At 42.3% G+C, this 27027-nt stretch overlaps 1 protein-coding gene across 1 annotated transcript in view; it reads right to left on the bottom strand.

The window, feature by feature from the left end:
• Window positions 1-27027, bottom strand: part of SLC12A8 (solute carrier family 12 member 8) — a 111683-nt gene that overhangs the window by 6751 nt on the left and 77905 nt on the right. The window contains exons 8-11 of the mRNA XM_049105470.1: window positions 21868-22014; window positions 14944-15589; window positions 2315-2412; window positions 1650-1767 (exon numbers count right to left, since the gene is read on the bottom strand). Of these exons, the coding sequence (XP_048961427.1) occupies window positions 1650-1767; window positions 2315-2412; window positions 14944-15589; window positions 21868-22014 (1009 nt within the window). The remainder of the gene's footprint in view (window positions 1-1649; window positions 1768-2314; window positions 2413-14943; window positions 15590-21867; window positions 22015-27027) is intronic.

The raw sequence follows: 27027 nt of genomic DNA on the forward strand, positions 1-27027 counted from the left end.
AGTAATGTTATCTCTCTCATTCCTGCTATAGGTAGTTGTGTGCCTTCTCTCCTTTTATGCCAATCAGTCTAGCTGGAGGTTTGTCAATTTTATTGATCTCGCATAAACAGATTTCTGTCTCATTGCATTGTCTCTATATAAATTTTTAAAATTGATTTCTAGTTTGATCTTTATTTTTTTCCTTTTCTCTTCTTATTTGAGTTTAATTTGCTCTTCTTTCTCTAGTTTCTTAGGTTGGAATCTTGAAACTAACTGCGCCATTTTAAATTGAGGCATCATGGAATTTCCTGAAAAGGGCTCTCAACTGTATTTTTTAAAACAGCTTTATCATTAAGGAATAACAGATATACAATCAGAGTGCTGATTGTGTTTCTTACTTTCTATATTCTTGACGCTCTGGTCATTGATTTCAGAACTTTCTTCTTTTTAGACTATGGTCTATCCTGGTAAATGTTTCATGTATACTCAAAAAGAATGTATACTCTGTCATTAGGTGGAATGTTCTATAAATGTCAGTTTGGTCAGGTTTGTTGACAATGTTCTTCAAGTCTTCTAAAGTCTTACTGATTTTATGCCTATTTATTTCAGCAATTATTGAGAGAGAGGTATCAGAATCTTGGACTATAATCATTAAGTTTTCTATTTCTTTTTGCAATTGTCAGGTTTTGCATCACATGATTTCAAAGCTCTGTTTCTAAGTGTATAAGTATTAAAGTTGTTTTGTCCTATTGAAGAATTTTTCCCTTTACCTTTCAGAAATGACCCTCTTTATCTCTGGTCTGTTTCTGAAATCTATTTTGTCTGGTGTTAGTACAATCACTTCAATTTTATTTTAATTAATGTTATAATGATATTACCTTTTCTCTCCCCTTTGCTCTTAATTTATTTGTGCCTTTATGTTTAAAGCAGATTTCTTGTAGGCAGCATATAGTTGGATAATGCTTTTTTATTCAATCTGACAATCTCAGTGTTAATTGGGAACATTTAACCATTTAATTGGGAATGTTAGACCATTTATATTTAGTGTGCTTATGGATAGGTTTATATAAACCACCTTGCTATTTGTTTTTTGTTTGTCTCATATGTCCCTTATTATAATTTTCTTCCCCCTGCTTTATTATGACTTGAGTATTTTTAAAATTCAATTTAATCTTCTTTATTGGCCTATTAGCTATATCTCTTTGTTGTATTATTTTAGTGGTTGCTTTAGAGTTTGTAGTATATCTTTTAAACTTATCATTGTTTACCTTTAAGTGATATTATAGTATTTCACAGTAGTATTAGAAACCTAAAACAGTATATTTCCATTTCTTTCCTCCAGGCCCTTGTGCTATCGTTGTTACCAATTTTACTGTCAGATGTCTTATAAATTCTCAGAAGTTGCTACACTTGATCTTAGCCAAAAGGCTAGGAAGCAATCAATCTCAGAAGTCGTTATTTTTTATTTGTTACCATTTGTGTGCTGCTATATTTTTCCTCTTGGACTATAAGCTACTTGAAAATAGGATTCATAGTTGAGTCAGTGTTGGCATTTAATAGGAGGTCAAAATGCATTTTTTTCAATGAATGCTAAAGGAGAAGAAGGAAGATGGTGGCAAAAAGGCTCTGATAAAAATAAAAAAATAAAAAAAAAAGGTTTTGCTGCTTACCAAGGTGAAGCCCTGGACTGGCCCGACCGATGTAGAAATACACAATGGCAGCAACACCCATGTTAATGAGTGTGTAGACCCACTGAATCACAAACATGATGAGAAGGGACCCAATAGCCTGTGGAAACAGTAGGAAGGGCAAGTCACCTAATGGCTTATCACACAGTAAGCAAGCCACAAGCCCAGGGCCATAAGAAACAATAGTCCCTCTCATCAACCTCTGATCACTATCAATTCTGAACAGTTGAAGTTCACATATAATTCAAAATCTCATTTAAGCAGATATTTGAGAAGATACCTGGCAAAAGTACCCTGTAATCAAAACAATCAATAAATAGATATTCTAACCTAGTTCCTTGTCCTACTCCTCCCTAGAAGAAACAAATTAGAGTTAAATTATGCTAATTTGGTATGCCTAGAAATTTAGTGACCCACAGGTTATCACAGGTGATTATTTTTAAAGCAAACCATTGATTAAAATAAGTGGTTCATTAAATATAATCTTACCATTTGTAGTCTCCTTTAAATTCTAATGTAACACACTCAAATCTCATTGCTCCTAGTTAAGACTGTCCTTTCTCCTCTCTCCTATGCAGTGCCCTAGATCAACATCTCTACCTGAATTCTTTCTTAAGGACAATTGAGATGAAGATGAAGTTACTCACCCCTAACAGGGAGACCCAGGGGTTGCACACGTGGGTATAGAAAGAAGTTGGTTTCCTCTGAATATCTTGCTCTTGGAGCCTAGACTTTAGGAAGAAATCTAAAAAATAAATGAGCCAAAGCCTTGGTTACCAATTTGTTACCAAACGCTTTTCTATTTCTATGAGCAAATACCTATAAATTCCTCTTCACCAATTTTGTAACTCAGCCTAAAAAACAATTTTCATTCACCTCAACCATTAATTCCCTTCACCACACTGAAGGCTTGCTTTACTAGTAACTTTACACCTCGTAAATCATGATCTCAATCTATCTCCCTCTGCCTATCACCTCTTTTTTTTTTTTTCTTATTTACTCTACTGTCTCTCACCCCAACGGTTCATAGACTACAAAGGGATCTTTAGTCAAATTGCCCTAGTATGTTTTTGCTCTCTATTACCTACCTCCTCTTTTCACTACCTTCTTACCTACCTAAGATTCTGTGGTCCAAGACTAATGGCATTCCCTTGCTTACCTCACCTGCTTCCATACTTCAGTATTCCTCCACAGTCAACTCATTCTCCTACTCTCTGATGTAAAGAATTTATAGCTTCTCCTCTCAAAAGAGAGCTTTTGTATTCTCTTATCACCAAATTCTCTTACCACTAAATCTACCAATCTACTGGCATCTGTACCCTCTTTTCTGCCTTTCTTCCTTTCACAGTGGATGAACAGTCTCAGCTCTTATCCAAGGCAGAACCTATCACTTGTGCCCTGTTTAAATGATGCTTTTGCAGCACCAATTTCTCTATCGTTTACTGAATCATCCCCAACAAATACAAACACATTGTAATTTCCCCCACCTAAACAAATATTTCCCAGTCCACTTCTCAGCTACTGCCCTATTTCTTTATCTTCCTTATAGCAAAACTCCTCAAAAGAATTGCCTGTATAGTCTCTACCTCCCGTTACTTCCTCAGCTCACTCTAAAGATTGTATATAACATTCCACTAAAACTACTCTACCTAAGTTTGTCCATGACTTGAAACTTTTCAAATTCAATGGTTAACTCATGGTCCTCATCCTACTGGGACTTTCAGACAGCATCTGACACACATGATCTCTTTTTTATTGAAACACTTTCTTCTCTTGGTTTGTAGGATGCCTTTCTTCCCTGGTTTTCCTCCTATCTCATTGGCCACTCCTTCTCAGTGTCCTTTGCTGGCTTACAACCTCCTCCCAATTCCCAAATACTGGAGTATCCCAACATTTATTTAGTCCCTGGTACTCTTCTTATTTCCATATATCCTCACTCCTAGGAGACGTCATCTAGTCCCAAATGATTCTGAGTACTATCCACATGCTGATGGTCCAAGTTTATATCATCATCGGCCTCTCCCTTGAACTGAAGTTTTGAATATCTAGTTGTCTTCTTAATATCTCCCCTTACCTGGCAAACAAGTACCTCAAATTTTCCCATGGCTAAAACAGAAATCTTTTCTCTACAAGTCTTCTTCATCTGAATAAACGATAACACCATTCACTCAAATACTGAAGATTTATCTTTTCCTCACACATACATCTATTTCATCAGTAAATCTGGTTTTTACCACCAAAATATATCCAAAATATGAGCAATTCCTTACCACCTCCATTGCTCCCATCCTAGTTCAAGCCACCTTCATCTTTCATCTGATTTATTATAGTGTGTTCCTATAGTAGAGACTACAGTCAGAGTACATTTCCCAGGATCTCCTACAGTGAGGTGTGGTCACATGGCTAAATTCTCACCAGTGGAATGTGAACAAAAGTGGTGAGCACCACTTCTGCACCAAGGTATTAGAACAGGTATGCCTCTTCTCTGTGCCTGAAATCTGAACATGGTGACTGAGTCTTGACTTTGCGTGACAAAGTACTGAAGGATAATAAAGTCAAAAGTATGGAAGGAGCTCTTTCCACTGTGTTTGAGCAAGTATATTTTTGATGATTGTTCTAGCAGTTTAGCTTACCTTAATATATCGCCAATAAGCTTTGACTCTTCTCACTTCTCTCTATACAATTCATTCCTCATAAAGCCAGTGATTTTTTTTTTAAGCCAGTGATTTTTTTAAAGTGATTTTCTTAAAGCCTGAATCTGATCATGTCACAACACTGGCCTACAGGGAGGTCAATGCACTGACCTCCACTTGCCTCACATCCACACCTCCTACCTCTCTCCCCTGGCCGAATCCTTTCCAGTTGCTGCTGGGCTTCTGCTGTTCTTGGAACTTACCAATCCTATTCCCACCTGAACCTTTAAACATGCCATTTCCTCTGCCGTAATTCTTCCCCCACTTCTCTACATGGCTCATCATTTTATACAATTAGATTCTTCATTAAAAGATCCTTTTCTCAGAGATATCTTTTCTGGCAAACCTATCTGAAACAGTACCTTTTTCCCCAGCCTGTCTCTCTCTATCCTGTTATCCTGCTTTATTATTCATCATAGTAGTCCTCACTTCCTGACATCACAGTATATATCTGTTGGCTTGTTTAGTATGTGTCTTCCCCTACTAGAATATAAGCTCAACGACAGCAGAGACTTTCTGTGTCTATTCAGAATGTTCCCCCACACCTGGAACAGTGTTTGAAATGTAGTCAATGTTCTCTACATGTGGTTAAATGAGTAAAGAAACCATCTTAGCCCCCAGAGTAGTCTTTATCCTTTCAACATCTGTCTGCCTTCATCATGTGCTTCCAACTATTATACGTATCTTTTGTACTTCCATACCTTGAGGGCAATGACTGTCTTTTACATCTCTAAATGCCAAATCCTGGCATTTAGAAGTTTATGTATAGGAGGTGCTCAATAAATGTCTTCTCATTAATTGTGGATTAAAATAAACTCCACCAAAGTTTATGATTGATTTGAATCAATGGCTTTATTACCTTTTTCTAAAAAGTAGGAATACTGTTGATTGCCATTAATTAAATTATACAATTTTAACATGCCCAAGGCATGATTCATTTTTTCAATCACAGGCTTAGTGAAATGCAGTTGCCTCCCTTGGAATTTTTTTTTTTCCTCCCTTGGATTATTAAGAAGGAACGGTATTTGTTAAGGACTTAGATTTTTGCTTCTCTGAGATCTGTGAAATGTTAAGCTCACCCTTTCCCAGTTAATCTCAATCTTATACAATCTCAATTACACTGTACATAAGGGAAATTTATGTGTGTGTATGTTTTCTGAGGAACCTGGGGGGAAAAAGAAGGAAGGGGTGTGCCCTCCAGGCAAGCGCATTGGAATTTTATACATCAGCAATGTGAGGAAGAATTCAGGCAAGGATGCTCAACTACTTTGAATAAGTACAATCAACCAGTCAGACAATTCAGAATTTTGAATAGCTATGGTTCCCCTTCCAAAATGACTAAAAGAATTTTTTTTTTTCTTGTCAAGGATTTTGCTTAAAGAAGCAAGTCTTATAGTCTAGTGTGGGAGGGGACAGTTTCTCATGTTATAAACTCTAGAATAATAACGAAGAAGGTGACTTTACTTTATCATTGCAAAAGTTTGCAAAACAAACAGGTAAACAAAACCATTCATCATGCATATTAAAAATATCAAATATAATAAAGAATAAACATAATTATGTCAAATTTTAAAATAAAAAATTAAGTAATTTTATAGATATTATTCAAAATAAGTATCAAACCATCTCTGAAAATGTACTCCATATCTTTAGCAGAATAAATACATAGTTCTAGTTAACATATATAAACCAAGAATGTGCATTTCTATAGTCCACTAAGGATCATGTTTCAAGTCCATGTGGTATTTTATTGTTGGTAATACAATTCTTTTAACCACTTTTCAAGTGTTATTTAAATTATTTCTAATTTGTTAGTAACACCAACAATGGAATTATGACAACCTTGAACACATCTCATGGTTTATTGTTTGGTTTTGAGTTGTTTCTTTGATATATAATTCCCCCAGACATACTTACACAATGAGGGAAATGAAAGTTTCATATTTCTTGTTACTTCATGAAAGATGAATCTTCAGAGAGAATAAACCAGAGATGTTATGTCAACTATACTTCAATAATAAAAATTAAAAATAAAAAGAAGGGCAGCCCAGGGGGCTCAGTGGTTTAGCGTTGCCTTCAGCCCAGGGCCTGATCCTGGAGATCCAGGATCGAGTCCCACGTTAGGCTCCCTGCATGGAGCCTGCTTCTCCTTCTGCCTGTGTCTCTGCCCCTCTCCCTCTGTGTCTCTCATTAATAAATAAGTAAAATCTTAAATAAATAAATAAATAAATAAATAAATAAATAAATAAGGAGGAGGAAGAGGAGAAGAAGAAGAAGAATGAACCAGAGGGACTGTCAGCTATGGCAATGTGAAGAGGTCAGTGAATCCTCTCCACAAGAAGTAAGTATACACCTAGACAGAATAATAAAAAACAATTATTCGGGGCTCTGGAATTTACCAAAGGGAGACAAATAATTAAGAAGTATTTATTTTTCAAAAACTGCTGGAACTGAGGGTCAGGATAGTGAGAGCCTATGGCCTGGCCTCCCATTCCCAGCCCAGTTCTTACTAGCATGGAGCCAGTCAGAAACTGGCAGTTTTGCTGCCAGACGGGGAAAACTTGTAAGTTGTGCCTTTGTAAGCTAAACATGGTGAATACAGTAGAAAACCAAAAGGGAAAAGTCCTCAGCTTTGCTAGCCTACGACTTGCCCAGCTAGGGCAAGTAGTGGACCAACCAGAAATTTAATGGAAATATTTAGAAATGAGAGAGCCATAGAAGGGCTATACAAGGACTATATCCCCCCCTATTTCCCTGGCTGGATGGCAAACTATGCTCCTGCCTGGGGGGCCCAAAGAGAGACTGGCAAAAAGTAAAAGCCAGGGGAGACTGAAGAACTAGCTGCAACTTTGCTTGCCAACCTCCACACAGATCCACCGGCAGACAGTGGAGCCTTATGAGCCATACAGACTCAAGGTCAACCCCCAGGAAGCCAGGCTAAAAATTAAAAATAAGAATAAAAATCTGAGTAAGGACATCAGAATCTACATACCACAAAGGAGACAGATCCCATAGTTCAAATCCAGAAAATTTACTAAAACAAACAAAAACCTGGAAACAGCAGAATCAGGAGTTGTCATACTGCATTACCTAAATTGTCTAGTATTCAACCAAAAATTATAAGACATGCAAAGAAATAGGAAATTGACCCATTTCCTATCCAAAGAAACACTGAGTGGGCCTGGGTGTTGGATTTAGCAAAGACTTCAAAGCAGCTAGTATAATAAATATGTTCAGGGGCACCTGGGAGGCTCAGTGGTTGGGCGTCTGTCTTTGGCTCAGGTCCTGGGATCGAGTCCTGCATCAGGCTCCACAATAGAGCCTGCTTCTCACTCTGCTTGTGTCTCTGCCTCTTTCTCTGTATCTCTCATGAATAAATAAATAAAAATCTTTTTTTTTAATTATGTTCAAAGAATTAAAAAAAAAAAAAAAAAAAAACAATGTCAAAGGCTCCTGGATGGCTCAGTCAGTTAAGTGTCTGACTTCAGCTCAGGTCAATTTTAGGGCCTGGGATCAAGCCCTGTGTTGGGCTCCCCACTCAGCGGGCATCTGCCTGTCCCTCTGCCCCTCCCTTCATTCATGCTTGCTCTCTCACTCTCTCTCAAATAGATAAATAAAATCTTTAAAAAAAAATACAATGTCAGTGACTTAAGGAAAATGTGATGACAAGGACTTTCAAAATAGAGGATATCAACAGAGACACATAAACATTACAATGAAAATGAGGGGCACCTGGGGGGCTCAGCCAGCTAAGCATCAGACTCTTAATTTTGGCTCAGGTCATGGTCTCAGGGTCATGAGATCAAGCCCCAAGTCAGAATCCAGGGAGCCTGCTTGTCCCTCTCCCTCCCTTTCTGTCCCACTTCCCACTCCCACATGCACATATGCACACTCTCTCTCTCAAATAAATAAATAAATCTAAAAAAAGCAAATGAAAATTCTACAGTTAGCAAGTACAATAACATAAACAAAAGCTTTACTATATGGGCTCAACAGCAGATTTGAGACAGCAGAAGAAAGTACCAGTGAACTTGAAGATAGATCAGTAGAAATTATCCAAGCAGAAGAACAGAGAGAAAAAAAATGGAAGAAAAAGGAACAGAGCCCTGGAGGACAATGTAAAGTATATCAATTAATGTGTAGTGAGAGTCCCATAGAGATATGAAAGAAAAAGAAGAGCAGAAAAAATATTTGCAGAAATAATGGCTCCCAAATTTAATGAAAAACTTTAATCGACAGATCTAGAAAGAATGAATTCACTGGAGTGCTTCCAGCATGTGTACATAAACCTGATTACCACAGATCTACTATTTTTTACTTAAATTTTCGATAGCTTAATAGATGGGCAATGATATTTTAAAGGTAGCTTAATCTGTGTTCTTTGAATTAATACGATGGCCTAGTTTATAACAAATACTAACAGCAAGCAGCATACATTTTTTGTAGTGGTTAAGAGCACAGATTCTTTTTTTTCAAATGAGAGTCAGCATGCAACTCTTTTTTTTTTTTTTTTTTTATTTATGATAGTTACACAGAGAGAGAGAGAGAGAGAGAGAGAGAGAGAGAGGCGCAGAGACACAGGCAGAGGGAGAAGCAGGCTCCATGCACCGGGAGCCCGACGTGGGATTCGATCCCGGGTCTCCAGGATCGCGCCCTGGGCCAAAGGCAGGCGCCAAACCGCTGCGCCACCCAGGGATCCCAAGAGCACAGATTCTAAAGTGAAAAGGACCTGGGTTCAAATTCTAACTGTCTCATATTCTGAGCAAATGTTTAACTTCTCTTAGCCTCTGTAAGGAGATAATAACAATGCCTAACTCTGAACTTAGATGAGATAATCTGTTAAGTGCTTATCTCAGTGCCAAAAACATGGGACATGCTCGAAAAATACTGGCTATTTTTAACTACCAACAATATTTAACACTTAACAATAAAAGTTTGTTGAATGAACAATGAAAGAGTCTGGGCATTGATTTTTCAGATGTAAATTGTATATTCATCTGCACACTTCTCTTTAGTAGAATCTGGATTTTGACCTTCCTATTTTTAAAAATAATATGCACTGGAAGGTATGCTTTTATCAGCTGTGCTTGTCAGAATAATTGTTTCCTTCTGTGACACTGTGTTGTACAAATGTTTTTTATTTCTATTTAATCAGATCCTTTTTGTCTTTGATGATGTCTTCAATAGTCAGAAATATCTCTCTTGCACAGCTGTTATAAATAAGGAATTTATGGCTATATAAGGTATAAAATACAGCCCAAGTTAATCCTTTTGATCCATTTAATTTCAACAATGTTTACTTAATAGTGATTTGATTCTTATTATTGTATGACATCTGGTCTGTCACAGATTAGGTTCTTTTTTAAAAATATATTTATTTACTTATTCATGAAAGAGAAAGAGAGAGAGAGAGACAGAGACAGAGACACAAGCAGAGGGAGAAGCAGGCTCCATGCAGGGAGCCTGGCACGGGACTCGATCCCAGGACCCCAGGATCATGCCCTGGGCCAAAGGCAGGCACTAAACCGCTGAGCCACCCAGGGATCCCAGATTGGGTTCTTATAATAGTGTAACTGTTTCTATCCTACTTTATTGATCAGTGTTTCATTTTTTTAAGCTACTATTTTCTCACTTGTGCATCAATTCAGCCTTATGGGGTGCTTGTTGCATGCTTTGTACTGTAATACTGTGATAAATATCAGGTGGAAAGACATGGCTTGTGACCAAAGGAAGCTCACAGTCTAGAGGTAAAGGAATAAAACTAATTATTTCTTTTCCTTAAGACAGACAGACAAATAGGCCTGAAGACAAATGTGTAAACAAATTTGATCTAAATGTATAAAACAATGTGCTAATTCTTCATACTACTAGCATGGATCAAATGTTATGCTTGCTAGGAGAGGAAATCAGGAAAGCCTTCTCAGAGGGGGTGTAAATGGGTACAAAAAGTTCGATGGATTTTAAACTATAAGTTGGAGTTGTTCTAGATGGACAAGCAGGAGGTGAAGCAACTGTGAAGATGGAACAGCATATGCACAGGCAGGAAGGAATAAAGAAAAAGATGTGTTTAGAGCACTCATCTAGGTGTAATGAAATACAGAGTATGGGCTGTCATGAGAAAAATGGCCAAAAAGGTAGTACAGGGCAGGGTTGTAAAGAACTCTGCAAATCACACAAAGGATCTTGGACTTTCAATGGATTCGATTAGATTCTGCTGAAGGTTTTTAAGTAAGAGACACATGATGAGGGTTTCATTTTAGGAAGATAATTCAATGGACAATGAGAAGAAGAAACAAGCTGTGGGAGGACCTGGAGGCAGGAGCCTGGTTTGTAGACTTAGCAAGAGCCTGGGTACTGGATGGGAAGGGTCTGCACTAAGGCACAGGCAGTGAGGGTAGAAGAGAGGGAGTGGTCAACAGCTATGACATTTCTATGATTGGGCAACTGGGCAGCAGATGCTTCCTCGATGAAACTGACCACGTCTCTCCTAAAAACCCACTGAGAAGACGGAAAAGGAATTAAATAGGTATAAACTCACAAATGCAAGGAGAATGATAAAGAAAAGATAAAAGCAAGACTTGGAAGATGGAAAAGTGACAGAGGAATGGTAACAGAGTGAGCAGAGCAGGAGAGGATGAACTCTAGGGCCTACAGAGAGGGTACTGGCAAGGAGCAGCGCCATGCACGCTGGTAGACGCCAGCAAAGGTGAAGACCAGGCCGTGCCATGTCCCTGGGACACAGTAAGGTACAGAGGACTGGTTGCAAGACTGTATCTGAAGCAGCTGGACACCAGGTTCCTTTCTTCTGCCCACACAGCTAAGTAACAACTCCTTCTTTGTCTGACCCCTTTCCTCTCAAGAAATCAAACCTGTGAGTGCCTGGACTTGGGACACCAGGCACAGCAAAGATTGGGTGAACAGAGCTAGAAACTAGGGAATTAAATTAGTCTGTTCTTAAACAGTAAGACACTCTTAACTCCCCTACTTTCCCCTGCTCCCTGAATGCAAGCAGCCATCTGGGTGAGACAGGAGATTAAAGCATTCTTCTTGGGCAGCCCGGGTGGCTCAGCGGTTTAGCACCTGCCTTCAGCCCAGGGCCTGGTCCTTGAGACCCAGGATCGAGTCCCACCGTCAGGCTCCCTGCATGGAGCCTGCTTCTCCCTCTGCCTGTGTCTCTGCCTCTCTCTCTCTCTCTCTCTCTCTCTTTCTCTCTCTATGTGTCTCTCATGAATAAATAAAAAATCTTAAAAAAAATAAATAGGCACTCTTCTCTGGAAGAAATAAAGAGTCCAGAGGAAACTTCTAGATAGTCACATTTTGGGGTCCTCCTGTGAAAAAAGCTAGCTTACTTCCTAATCATTCTATAGTGAGGTGCCCCAAACAACAAGTCTTGTCCAGTATGCATGTCTTCCAAACAGCTTTTTAGTACTTCACTTCCGAGTAGGAAAAGAAACGTAAAAATCAACAGACATTTTAGTAAAGCTTCTTGTATAAGAGAGAGAGAGAAAGGCCAAGTCAAAGAAAAAAGGATCTAGAGAACACAGGTCAATAAAGAGAGCATAAAAAGACTAAAGGGAGAATAAGTAATATCACTAGAGTGATAATATAAGCCATTGTGCCCACAAAACAAGAACGAGATGATGTTCCAATTTTTTAAAAGGTTGGGATGGGGCACTGGTGGCTCAGTCAGTTAAGCATCTGACTCTTGATTTTGGCTCAGGTCATGATCTCAGGGTCCTGGGAGTGAGCCTCACATTGGGCTCCACACACTGGGGAATCTGTTGGAGATTCTCTCCACCTCCCCCCCACTCATGCTTTCTCTCTCTCTCTCAAATAAATAAATCTCTTTAAAATATAGCATAAGGACAAATTGAGTTAAACCAAAACCTCTTAGAAATTAAAACCATGACAATTGTGACACAAACTGATTGTTGCTATCCAGTCTCTCCTTCTTCCTTTGGAAAAAACCCACACAATTTCATACGAAGCAGCAAAATAATCAGGTAAAAACATATTTACTAGCCTTCCCCCTGAGAATTGCTGGAAAGGCTGGCAAAGTAAGTTCAGGGCTCTATAGCCAGAAATCATATTTCTCAAAATTGATTGATTGATTTTGATTTTGATAATCTCAAAATCACTCAAAATTATATGTCAGAGCAGTCTAGGAGAGACACTACTATGACAGTCACCAAGGTACAGACACTGAAGTTGCCCACTGATTCTGAAAGCCCTAGACACTGGAGCCAGGTATGCAGTCATCTGCAGCTACCATCAGGCTTTTAGAGAGTTCCTTGAAGTTCCCATTATTCAGGTTTCCGTTCCCAATTCCAGATGTAAGGGGGCTCATCTGATTAGCAGAGCCTTGCCCCCCTCCCGGAACTCTTAGCTGTAGGAGAGGTTGGAAAAGTGAGTTATCTGACATCTTCAGTTTTGAGTGTGAAATACTTGCTTTGCCTCTCACCAAGACTTATAACACTGGTAATTCTTCAAACATAGGGAGATCATTCAATGCTGAGTCAGAAAAAAAAAAAAAAGGCAAAAATCTGGTACAATATTGTATTCAAAAAAATCTCTTGTTCCCTGGATCTGACATAGAAGAAGAGCGAAATTCCAAGATAATTCCTTTGTAGCAGGCTTAGAGAACAGATAGTCTAGACTGGAACAGGGTGACAGCCATAGGACAAAGGAAAAAAAGAAATGAATATGTTTGATTTCTGAAGAATTCAAGCATTTGGAAAATAATATTAAGCATTTGATATATCTGCCCAAGCATTTAGAGAAAAATGATGACAGAAAACCAAGCAAATAAAGAACAAGGCAACTATTAACTCCAGGAAACAAAGAAGGTTGAACAAAAAAGAAAATATAATCACAGTATAATATATGGCTCAGAGTTAGGCAATATTTACTTAATCATGGTAATAGAAATGCTAGCTATTAAATTGATCAAAAACTGTGATATAAGTACACTGGGACATTCGATGAGAAATCAGAGTGGCATAAATGAATTAAAGCTTCACTTACCATAGTAGGAAGTCAAAAGATGATATCTGAAACTGACACATCAAGAAGTAGAAATACAAATATATTATTTAGTAACATGAATGTGACAGAAGCAGTAACTTTTTGGTTGAAAGTGGGATTTTCTAGGAGTGGGACTAGGGAACAGAGAAGGGTACAAAGGATGGTATAGAAGAGCAGGGACTACTATTTCTGATTATGTTATTTTTTTAAAAAAGACTTATTTATTTGAGAGAGAGAAAGAAAGAATGTGCGTGGCCATGCAAGCAGAGAGAGGGACTGAGGGAGAGGGACAGAGAGAATCTCAAGCAGACTCCAGGAGAGCACAGAGCTCATTGTGGAGCTTGATCCCACAACCCTGACATCATGAGCTGAGCCAAAATCAGACACTCATCCAAGCTCCCCGATTATGTTACTTTTCATTCCACCTGGCTTATTAAAATTGTATGATTACTTTGATAAAAATAAAATAATTCTTAAAATTTTGATAATGCTCCTATCATTAAAAACCTCCCACCAATTTGAAGGGGAGGTGGGCGGAGGGTGGGGGTGACTGGTGACGGGCACTGAGGGGGGCACTTGACGGGATGAGCACTGGGTGTTATTCTATATGTTGGCAAATTGAACACCAATAAAAAATAAACTTATTAAAAAATAAAATTTAAAAAAAAAAACAAAAAACCTTCCACCAATCTGGAGATGAAGAAGGAAAAGCAAGTGTATGGGAGAATGTAAAGTTTTTGTTTTTAGACATCTCTTTCTGTGTCCCTCTGTCTCCTCCTCTTTGCTCACACTTGTCTACACAGAGCTCAAGGGGCAGGGTATGTAATGGGCTTCACATAAAGGTGGACCTGGGTATGACATCTGCTGTACAAAGTATGAGCTCTGAGACTTCTCTGTGACCCCAATGGGCCTCAGGGTCTTCACTTGTAAAGTTGAAAAGTATAATATCTATTATATTACATGAAATAACATATGTAAAGCATCTGGAATGAGGAAGACTCAAAATTATGAATTCTTTCTTTCTCTCAGAATTTCTCATACCCTGTAAGCCTCTCTTTGAGAGTCTTTCTCTGTGTCTCCATGTTTGTAGATCTCAGAAAGCAAAGCAAAGCTGTGTTCCTTTGGCTATTTTTTTCTCTATCCTTTCTTGCCTGGTTTGGGAAATTCATCTTCCACAGACAAAACCTACTAAGGCAGACAGTTTGTTACATTTCCACTTCTCCTGAAAGGAAAAATTAGTCTCATTTGTATTGATATTATATCTCAGCTGATTTTTGAGTAAAAATGAAATAATTGTTCAATTATTAACCATGGCTCCCAGCTCTACCATACAAGGATAGACAGAAATTTCTATTTGAAATCAACTGTAACAGAGTAGAATTAAAAATTCAGCTGATATTTGAATATAACGTTAAAAAATAAATATCACGCAAAACTGAAAAGGATTTTAAACCCAGCTATCAAGTGAACTGACTAAGGTCATGAAAGGGGATTGTGATAACCAAGTAGGTGAGGTTATCCCAAATAAGGAGGCCCTAATGTGATTCCAAGGCACTCACCTTCTCCAGTTGGGCCAGGCTGGTCCCTTGGCTCAGAGATGAGTTGTTCACCACATGCTCCTTCAGGCTGAACCCCTTCACTCCTGGCACTCTGCTTGTTCCAGTAGGCCTCCTGTCCCTCCCCGGAGGTAGTAGGCAACCTGTCAGAGCCCTCAGGAGGGAAGGAAGCTGGGGACTTGAGGTCCAAAAGGAAGCTATCTTGTAGGGTTTGCTTGGTGGCCTTCTTGTGTTTCTCCTTCTTACTTTCTGGGGTCCCATCACTGTCTCCGTGCCTGGGCTGGCTATTCTCAAGCTTCCTGGTTAGCTGGAGGAGCTGATCCATGTCTTTGGTGAATTCTAGTAGAGTGCCCTCAGGGAGGCTTCGGACAGTGCCCTCAGAGCCATAGCTGGGAGCCTTCTCCAAGAGCAGGTGCTCAGAGCAGTGGAGAGCCCCCGTGCCCTCCCTGTGCACTGACTCAGGTACCTGGCGAAGGCTGCAGGGAGCCATGGACAGGGAGAAGTAGGAGTAGTCCACTGCAATATACGTCAGCATGAAGTTGATGGTGACGATGGGGGCTAGCACATTCACCTGGCCCACAAGGACAAAGGCCATGGTCACTAAGCTTGTCAGGAAGATGGCAGCTATGGGTGTTTTATTTGGCCCTTTCTGCAGAAACAAAAATAACATGCAAGACTATGAAATTTCAGAAGAAAATCACATTATATGATAGTGGCACAACCACTTCTACTACTTCTACTATGATTCTACAGATCAGTTAACAAATTGGGATAATACTCAACTCCTGGGGTTATTGTGAGATCAGAGCTAATGCACATAAAATGCTTGACACAGCACTGACACACAGTTGGCTCCCAACAGTGGATATTGGCTGTTTTCATAACTACTAATATGGGGAATTAGCATATAGAACTTGGACTTCCCAAATATTTCTCCTTTTGTCCTTCATGGGTTTTAGCATCAGTCTTGGAAATCAGAGCGGTGCAAAGTTCCCAGGTTATAATGGGGGAAATGACTTGAAGGGGATGGGAGACCTTGGAAGATGCAATAGAATCACTGGCGGCAGGGAAATCGTGAAACTAAACCTGCACGCTCTCACACATGCGCGCTTATATACGTCTGTTATTAGTGGAGGTGGGGGTGGGGACCTGTGGGACAATAACAGTGGAAGATACGTGCTAACCCCATGGAATCTGTCACTCCACAGAAACTACTCATCACGTCACTGACATGGTTCTTGGACCCAAAGCAGTAGTCACTTCTCCGTCCTCATCTTCCTTGACCTAAGAATTACATTTGACCCAGCTGATCACTCCCTGATCTTTGAAAGACTTTCTTTGCCTAGCTTCTCCTGATTTGCCTTGCTCCCCATTATCCGCTCCCTCTTAGTTCTCAGGGCTGGCTCTCCACATCTCTGAAATCTACATTTATAGTAGCCCAGGGGGCACCTGGGTGGCTTAGTTGGTCAAGTGTCTACCTTCGGCTCAGGTCACGATCTTGGGGTCCTGGGATCAAGCCCTGTGTCAGGCTCCCCACTCACCTCCCACATGTGTTCCTCTGCCGCTCCCCACTCATTCTCTTTCTCTCTCAAATAAATAAATAAAATCTTAAAAAAAAAAAAAAGTAGCCCAGGGCAGGGTTAAGCATCCAACTCTTGATTTTAGCTCAGGTAATGATCTCAGTGTCTCAGGTCATGGAGCCTGCTGAGGATTCTCTGCCTCTCCCTTTGGCCTCCCCCCACCACCTAACCACCTACACTCCCATGCTCATGCGTACACTCTTTCTCTCTTAAAAAAAAAAAATGTAGCCCAGGGCTCCATCGTTGGGCTCTTTCTCTTCTCTACCTCGATTTCCATCCTTGGTGATCTCAATCCAGGCTTCTGACTTTAAACACCAGGTTTATGTTTTTAACTCCCACATTTGAATCTCCAGCCTGAAATGTTCCCCTGAAATCCAGACCTAAATATTCAACTGTCTACTCAACATTTTTCATTGATGTCTAATAGGATCTCATAGATCTCAAACCAAACTGCTCACCCCCAATCTCCCACCCAACAGATCTACTCCTTCTATAGTCTCTGTCTCAGAAAACAGCAATTCCATCCTTCTGGCTGCTCAGTCAAGCAAAATTCTTGATGCCTTTTCTCATTCTCTCATTCTCCATTAGCAAATACTGTCAGCTTTACCCTTAGAATATGTACAGCATCTAACCACTGCTCCCACCTCCTTTACAGCCAACAGTCTGCAAGAGGAGGGGCAGACACATAAGCCATATCCAGACCTGACCTGTAAACCTCCCACATGTGTTCCTCCAGGTGCATTCCCCCTAGCTGATGGTCAGAATAGGGAGCAGCCTTTAAAGTCACAGGATGAAGACAACAGTCATCAGCCTGAGTCTCCAAGGTTCAGAGCCTCTGTTAACCTGAAACACCTGCCCTAGAGCTTCAGAGTAAAACTCTGGGAGAAAAAAAATAAGAAGTAAAAATACACTTTTACTGACTTTGAGGATTACATTTTTCAGTAGATCTACTACAGCTGTTTAACATACTCTAACAATAAATCTACTAAGAATAAACTAAATCCTTAGAAACTGAAGAGAACCTAAAAGGAGGGTGTGGAGTAAAAGGAAAGGCTAATGATCCAGGCCAAGACATTGACAAGGGCAGGCTGTGAAGTGTTATAATAGTCAAACATGAATGTCTGTCACCAAATGGCATCATAAAGAATGAAAAAACAAGCCACAGAATGGGAAAAGATATTTGCCACATATATAACTGACAAAGGGTAACCCCGAATGTTAAAGAATCCTTACAAAATAATGAGAAGAAGAAGAAAAAAATAATAATAATGAGAAGAAGACAGACAACCCACTAAAAAAAATGAGCAAAAGAATGTCTATTCAACATATGAAAGGTACCCAATCTCATTAAGTAATCAAGGAAATGCAAATTAAAACCATAGGGAGATTCCATTAAACATCCACCAGATTGGCAAGAATTTAAAAGTATGATAATATCAAGCATTGGCACAAACATAGAGGGACAGGAGCGCTTATCCACTGCTGATAGGAGTGTGAATTAATACGAGCACTTTGGAAAAAAGAGTTTGGTGTTATCTAGCAAGTGGAAATATATATACCTTATAGCTTAGCAATTCTAATAACAGGTCTACAGTCTGGAAGACCTCTACATGTGAACCTGTCTCCCAGTGTATGTTCGTTGTACCGTCTGTAGCAGTCCCAAATTAGAAACAGCCCAAATGTCCATCAACAGCAGAATGGATAAATAAATTCTAGCAAATGAGGAAACTCTATATAGGGATGGTAATAAACAAGCTGCTGCTAAAGCAAAAATGTGGATGAATCTCATGATGTTGAGTGAAGGAGGCATGCCACATTTATATGAAGTTTAAAAACAGGCAAAATTAAACAATTCTGTGTAGAGATGCATATGTAGGAAGCAGACCAGGGGTCAGCATACTATGGCTCCTGGGCCATCTGGCCACCATCTGTTTCTACATGCTCATGAGCTAAGAATGGTTTTGCATTTTTAAACAGTTGGGGGAAAAAAATCAAAAGAGGAGGAATATTTTAAGATACACAAAAATTACATGAAACTCAAATTTCAATGTCCATAAAGCAGTTTAATTGGAACATAGCCTACACCTATCCCAATAGGTGTGTCTGTGGCTACTTTTGAGATATTATTGCAGAGTTAGTTATGACAGAGACCACAGAGCCTGCAGAGCCTGAAGTATTTACTCTTTGGCCCTTTCCAGAAAAATTCGCCCACTCCTGAGTAGAGCTATAAAGAAAGCAAGGAAATTATGATCACAGAAGTCAGGTCAGTAGCTACAGCTACCACAGGGCGGGGGACAGGGCTCGGACTGGAGAGGGCATGAGGAAGGTGGCATCTGGGGGCCGGAAGTTTCACTTCAGTTATTCTTTAAACTGTTCATATTGGTTCCATGTTCTTTTCTGTATGCTGAATATTTTTCAAAAAAAATATATTTTTTAAGTAGTTTTTATGCCCAGTTGTGGAGCTTAATGCAGGGCTTGAACTCATGATCCTGAGATCAAGACCTGAGCTGAGGTCAAGAGTCAGATGCTTACCTGACTGAGCCACCCAGTTGCCCTTTTCTCAAAAATTTGTTTAAAGTTTATTCTCCCTCCCATTAAAAAGGAAAATGTGCTTATAAAACGTAATCATATATAAAGAAGCTTTGGTGAGAAAAATTTTTCAAAGTTAAAAGGCAAATGACAAACTATAGAAAATATTTGTAAAACAAATCACAAGGAGTTATCCTCTCTAAGCAGAGAAGAGCTTTTAGCAACTGAGAAGAAAAAGACCAACAATTACAGAAAAAAAATTTTTAATTAAAAAAAATTTAAAAATACACACATATACATGTGTATATATATACATATATATGACTAAGAGGAAACGATGTCCAACCTCATTCATATAAGAGTAATACAAATCACGAGGATCCAGAGATGCCATTTCTCACTACACAACTGGCAAAAATTCACATCTGACAATGAACTATGCTTGCCAGGAACGTGGTACCCAGGGCAAACAGTGGTCCATACACCCTATGTCTAAATATTCCAACTACAAACCACGCTAACAAACCGTTAAATCAAATGTGTTCTCTCCTTCCTTTGCAAACACACCTTCAGGACAGTGGAGAAGTCCAAGTTCAAGTTCAAGTTAAGAATCCTTGCACTCTCAGAGTTCCTCAGTGGAGGATGGCCGTGTATAGCCTCCAGCTCATAGCCCCCCTCCTACCCTTTCCAGACCATACCATGGGGGGCTCAGGCCCACATGCAGACTGTGGCCCATTCCTTGGTCCTAGAAAGGACAGGCCCAGGGAAGAGGTCCTTGCAGCCTCTGGATGTGGGTTGTGGAACGTCTGGGCAGAGAATTCTAGGCAAGAGTGCAAATGATCCAGTGTAGCACACCTAGATCATCCAGAAGCGGGCATGGGATCCAGGAGGGCACAATCCCTTGTTCTCATGAACTTTATCCCAAGGACCAGAACAAAGTCCTGGTCTTGGCCTGCGTCTAAGAGTGATGCTGGCTGTCAGGACGCAGGAACTGTTCTACATGCTGGTAGAAGTACAAAATGATACGACTCCTACAAAAGATGTTTTGGCAATATCCATCAAAATTAAAAATGTAGGGGATCCCTGAGTGGCTCAGTTTGGTGCCTGCCTTTGGCCCAGGGCGCAATCCTGGAATCCCAGGATCAAGTCCCACGTCAGGCTCCCAGCATGGAGCCTGCTTCTCCCTCTGCCTGTGTCTCTATCATGAATAATTAAATTAAAAATCTTTTTAAAAAATTAAAAATGCATTTACCCTTCGCCACAGCAAACTCACTTATGAAACTTTATCCTACAAATATATCTGCACGTAATTACACGTACACACACAAAACTATTCCCTGTAACACTGTTTACTGAAAGCCACACAAGGGTCAATCTATAGGAACAGGTTAAATAAACTATGGCATACCCACGTGATGGAAAAAGAATGGAAAAATTTCAGCATCTGTATGAAAAGATGATTTCCAAGCTATATTAAGTGGAGAAAAGGTATAGAACAATGTGTTAGGACACTGTCTTTGTGTAAAAAAATACAGAGGAGGATTCATTAAAAAAACTAATAAAAACAGCTACCGATAGGGCATGGGTACAAGCGAAGAAAGAGATAATAAAAGACTCATGATAGAAGCAAAATTTGTCGATGTACACCATTTATGTCATTCTTAGTTTTGAGCTCCATGTATATACTACCTCATAAAAATACATGAAATTAAAGAAAAGGCATATACCACACAGAAGGTACAGACACGACAGCCAGAGCTCCTACTCAGCCCACGCTGGTGGATGCGTGAGAAATGGAGGATGGTAAGGGAGGACTAGTGGCCCTAACAGAGAAGGGTCTGGGGTGGGAAAGGGGTGGGGGAGGGCCTCTGTGGTGCTCCAACAAGATGGAAATGAACTCTACTGGGGCACCTGCGTGGCTCAGTCGGTTAAGTGTCTGCCTTTGGCTCAGGTCATGATCCCAGGGTGCTGGGACCGAGACCCAGGTCGGGCTCCCTGCCCAGTGGGGAGCCTGCTTCTCCTCCCTCTCCCCCTCCCTCTTGCTTATGCTCTCTCACTCTCTCTCTCTCTCTGTCAAACAAAATCTTTAAAAAAGAGAGAGAAAAAGAAACAAACTCTCATAAACCACATTATTGGGACGTGGAGTTCTCTGTCTCTTTTCTCATCCCTTAAGTTTGAGGAATGTCTCGTTCAGTCATTCCGTGACTCAATCAAGCTGCACTGTGTATCAGTAAGAACTTGGACCAGGAGGACTGACGGAGGCCCAGAGGCCCAAAGTGTGGGAAATCATCACAGGGCAAGCCCACAAGGAAGGCGAATTTCAAGGGCAGAGTGAGAGCTGCAAGGTCCAACTCTCCTCCTCACCAAGAGACTCTTTTTCTTCTATTCTGAACTTAAAGACTCCTGAATTTGTTTTTTTTTTTAAATTCTATGTTTTTAAAATAATAATAATATTAATTTAAAAAATTAATAATGGAAATTAAAAATTTAATAATAAAAAATTTAAAAATTTTTTTTCTGAATTTGTTTTTATTAAAGGGTGTGGCGGTCTCTTTCCGTGCTCCTCAGGGCCCCAGATGCCACTATGGCTGTTAGCTCACCCAGCGCTAAGGGGTCCTGGTGGCTGTGACCTGGACAGATGCTTTGTCCACCTGGCCCTGACTGAAGGTGGCCAGAGGCCAAGGATGAGAGAATGACCTCATCTCTCCCACTCTGGAGAACCTGACCCCTGGCTCTAATCAGAGAGACTTAAGCAATTTATTGGCCAATAATCAGGTTCACAGCAAAACATACATTTCTCCAAAAAATGGTCACTCACCCCTTGCCCCAGACAGGCCAGAGCAGGAACCACTTTCTCCTGGGCAATGCACTGCAGGATCCGGGGGGCTCCGTAGAGTCCTCCCATACAGGAGGCCAGGGATGAGATGTATAAGCCCAGCAGGAACAGGAAGCCCACCAGGGACACCTGTGGGGGAAGCGGTTTCATTACCCACGGCCAGAACTCGCTTGCCCCTTTCCGCTCGCCTGCGCTCAGCCATCTGCACCCCGCGGATGGTCAGTCCCTTAGGTTCCACCTCTGGGCTAGGTGCACGATATCCCCAGCCCCCGCCCCCTTCATACCACCACTGTCTCAGTTTGGCACACCACCACCAACACAGAGCGACTACAGGGGTTCTCCAACCCTCCCACCAAGTGTGCACCTGACTCACCTAGAGGCCTTGTTAAAATACGGATTTCTGGTCCCTGCCAGGGTTTCTGATTAAGGAGGTCTAGGGAAGCGCCCAAGAATTTGAATTTCCCACAGGATCCCCATGGATGCCGATGCCCAGAGGCGCTGGCCGACGACAGTGCCCACGGGCCTCGGGTCTCTAAGCCGCGCCCGCTCCGACTCGCGCCCATGCCTCTGCAGAGCGGCCTCTCTGAGCTCAGACGGGACCACAGAGACACCAAGGGCTCCCCAGCACCCGGCATCCTCAGGCCTCTGGTCCCCGACCTCTGTCGCCCCACATCTGGGTGCTCGTCTGGGTCACGCGCTCCCCGCCTGCCGCCGAGCTCCCATCTGCCTGGTGCCTGTTACACCAGGTTGGGCTTCAGGTCCTCCCCCGGCTGCTCCCCAGGGCGCCTTGGTGTGAGCCTGGGGAGCACCCAGCACGCAGTCTCCTCTAGTGCTCCCTGAGGCCTCGCTGCTGCAGAGCACCTGTCTTGTTCACCCGAGATCCTTGGGGCCAACACAGAGCTACAGACGCTGAAGGAATGAACGCGCTCCGTGACCCACGTGGCCCACGAGTCACTAACCGGCAGAGAAGGAGAGGGCACAGTTGTCCCGCGCAGTGTCGACTCGCAAAGATCAGTGCTGCTGGCCACGCAGCTGGGTCACAGGCTGTGGGCGGGGAACCTCCTCACCCTCCCGAGCCCCCTTCTGTACTCGCTCTGATGACCGAGGGGCCCTTCTCCACTCCACCGTAGGCACGGCGGCCAGAACTGTGCGCTCTGGTGCTCCTCCGCCCACCTACCACAGGCCGGCTTGCCCTACGCTGCACGGTTTTGCCACATCCTTGACGACGAAGACCGTCCGCTCACTTTTTATGCCCCTCCCTTAGCGGCCCCTGGGTCAGTGGCATCGAGCTACATGGAACACTAGCTCCTGGCTAGACCTCTGTCCTGGCATAAACGACACCAGCCAGGATTCCTGATTGGAAGTGTATTATATTTAAAAAGAATATATTTGCAGGATAGGGGAGGGTCACAGAATCATCACGAAGCTGAACGATCAGGTTTGGAAACAGGCAAGACCCTAGCCTGGAGGTGCAACTGGGACTCTGGACAGGGGACAGTTTGGCCAGGATGCTACTGTCACCCTGCCGCCCTGCAGATGAATTCCCCCCATCCCTTCCTCGTTGCCTCATTTCTTACACTCGGGTAGCATCTGATGGGTCTAGCTGAGGTCCCATGTCCTACCAGGGCCACAAAAGGACAGGCAAGAGAGAGGCCTGTCCTTGGGGCTTCTGTAATCTTAAATGGGGCTTGCTCCCCCCAAGATCATATATAGGTGGGGTAACCCGCACATGGCCAGGGATGCAGGGGCCTGATGGCCATGACTCGGGTCCACTGCACAGCCTAACTCGTCCTTCGTTTCAATGTGGATTGCTCTTCCCTAAACGCATGACCTCGTCTTCTCCCCAGTGAATGTCCCTCGTCTATTTTCTTCATTGTCACCAGCGTCTGTGTCTACTCTGCCCTCACCCTTCTTATCATTTTAGTACTAGCAGAAATTCGTGTTATCTAACGTTTCTCATCACCTGATTGCTTGTGCTCGGACGGCACTTGTGATTCCCAGCTGTGTGCAGCGCATTACACTCAGGGGTTGTCAGAAGCCCCTGGGCCTCATGCGTCTTGCCCCCGCCCTGCGCCAAACAGGCCAGCAGACGGTCTCCACAAGTGCCCACGAAGTCACGAGGCTTCACGACTCATGCCCTGGATGCCCCACAAAATTGTTAGATAAACTGGTTCCGTTATCAACCCCGGATCGATTCTGGGATGCAGTCCTCCACCTCTAACCTTTGTTTCTGTCTTCTCAGGCCAACACATCCTGGATCAAGAACACACAGGCCTGGGGACGCCTGGGTGGCTCAGCAGTTGAGCATCTGCCTTCAGCTCAGGGCGTGATCCCAGGATCCGGGATCAAGTCCCACGTCGGGCTCCCCTCATGGAGCCTGCTTCTCCCTCTGCCTGTGTCTCTGCCTCTCTCTCTGGGTCTCTCATGAATAAATAAATAAAATCTTAAAAAAAAAAAAAAAAACACACACACACATAGGCTTGGGCTGCCTGGTTGATTCAGTTGTAGAATATGCGGCTCTCGATCTTGGGTCATGAGTTTGAGCCCTACATTGTGGGTAGGGATTACATTTAAAAAATACATAAAAAATAAAGAAAGAAAAAATAAAAATAAAAAATAAAATACATAGACCCTGCGGTGAAATTTTATCAAAAGCTTTTAGAAAATGTAACTAGTAGTTCTCCACTCGGGCTACACCTAAGGACCACTCCAGGGGGTTTGGCTCTATCAGGGTGGGGTGGGGCACAGATAATGGTGGACTTTTCAAAAACCCTCCAGGCAAGTCCAATGCACAGCCTGGGTAGAGAATCACTGGCCAGGGTGCATTGTACCCACTGCACGTCCCTTCAGAGAATTTTCTAGGAGATGCAGGCATGGTATCTCCTTGCAGAAATTTTGTTGCTTCTTATCCAAAAGGTTATATATATTTGTGTTAGAAAAAAAAACGTTTTTTCATTGAAAGCCTGCCCGTTTACGCAGATTGGAAATGAAACTGCCCAGGCTGGTTTCCTCCTGGTGTGGGGCTGACTCCAGGAAGCTAGAGTCTCCGGCACCAGGAGGCCGTGGTACAGTAACACCCATCTTGGCCAGCCTTCCCACAAACACCCTCTGGGATCCTTGCAGAACCTTTGGGCTGGGGGCCAGAGGGGGGACTGTCCAGACATGGTGACTTGTTTATGTTTCTGCCCCGTGTGTCTGCTGTGTTTACACTGGTTTGCTCACTTGACAATCTTTTACATAAAACTATTATTTTGTCAGTTTTTTGAAAAATAAATGAAAGGTTGGTCCTCAGGTCTGGATCAATTATAAAACCTCCATTCTCCCTCTCCCACATATACCCGGTGTCTTCCTTCCCAGCTGTCATCCATCCGCCCATGGGAGCAATCACTGAGGCCAGGTGATGTACCTGGCACAGCGCTAGGCACAGAGCGAGACCTTATAGGCACAACAGCGAACCGCACAGCTTTGCTCCCAGCCCTTGTAGAGTTTAATCATTTCTCTCTTCCTATGGAACTTCCGGTGGAACTGGGAGCTTGCAAACTGTGCCAGGGGAGAGGAAGTGAGCATTTATCTGATCAGATGTGCGTCGACAATTCTTTAGAGGGAAAAACAATAAGCACTCCTCTGTCATACACCTGTTGGAGCCACCCCAAAAAAGCTCTCCGTCTTTCCAAAATTATCTGAGGTGTGAACTACGCTAATTTCTTTCTGCTGTAACTGCTGATGGAACTTGTAATTCCACCTCCTTGCTTTCCGTATTTTACCCCGGTGACCATCAGAGAGCTTTGGCCGTTGAGAAGTCCCCCCTATCCACCACCGGCCGCCCCCTTCTCTTGAAGGATCATATTCAAAGTCCCTTGCAAGGTGCTCACTCTGCTTCATCCACTTCCTGTGGCCCCTTGACATCAGTGAGGAGTACATCCTGCAACTCCTACGATCCCAAATTGTCTCACGGTCCCCTCGTCTTCCGCAACATCAGATTTCCACAGACACGAGCTTCCTCCTCCACAAAATGACCCATATCTCCACTGTCAGCCAAGTTTTCTCTCACTTATTTCCAGAAGCAAATAAGGTTGGCTTCACTTCCCGAGAGGCAGCTCCTGCCCGTGGTGGAGAGCAGAGAGCGGAGGACAGACAGCCGGGCCGGGCCGGGGGTGGGTGCTGAGCAGCTGGCTGGGCTCCTTCGCCAGCCGTGGGCTCGGCCCCACTGTCATCTTCCATGCACAGCTTGGGCCGTGGGCGCTGGCGGTCCCTCTCGAACGCGTGAAACCATGACTGTCAAATCTCAGAACGACTGGAGTTTACTCTGTGGGATACTTCCTTTTTAACAAAGATGTTTGGGGGTACTTTTCCTACTTAGTTTGTTCTTATTTTGCTGGTTGGCAAGCCCCAGGCTTCCTAAAGTACTTGGTCTTCTGATGTTTAATAACCTTTTTTTTTTTCCTGGACCGTATATAAGTTTTTTCTAAAACAGTTATTTAACCTATTTGGTTTTACCTCTGCTAATACTTGCTTGTTACAAAATTCTTCTTTCTATACCTGAAGAATACCGGGATGGACTCAGGGCTCCGGGGTGGCTCAGTCAGTTAGGCATCTGCCCTCGGCTCGGATCATGATCCCGGGGTCCTGGGATTGAGCCCCACGTCAGGATTCCTGCTCCTCGGGAGCCTGCTTCCCCCTCTCCCTCTGCCTGCCCCTCCCGCTGCTTGTGCACTCTCTGTCAAATAAATAAAATCTAGAAAAAAAAAATATTGGTATCGATTCTCTTTTTTCCTATCCAGTTAAATAGAGTGGATTTGTAGGGAAAAAAATACGTCCTACCTGTAAGGTTATCCCCATTAGGAAGTGTGCAGGGAGTCAAAATGTAATAAGCACCTACTGTGTACCAAGTACTGTGCTTTACACAGATTACCTCAGAGCCACCACAATGTACTAAAGACTTTCGAAAAAGCGTTAACACTACGGGGTGGCTGGTTGGCTCAGTCGGTAGAGCACGCCACTCTTGATCACAAGGTTGTGAGTTCAAGCCCCACGTTGGGCGTGGAGCCTACTTAAAAAAAAAAAAAAAAGCATAACACACACACAAAAAAAGCATAACAGGGATCCCTGGGTGGCGCAGCAGTTTGGCGCCTGCCTTTGGCC

The sequence above is a fragment of the Canis lupus genome, chromosome 33 (genome assembly GCF_003254725.2).
Source record: "Canis lupus dingo isolate Sandy chromosome 33, ASM325472v2, whole genome shotgun sequence".
Taxonomy (NCBI): domain Eukaryota; kingdom Metazoa; phylum Chordata; class Mammalia; order Carnivora; family Canidae; genus Canis; species Canis lupus.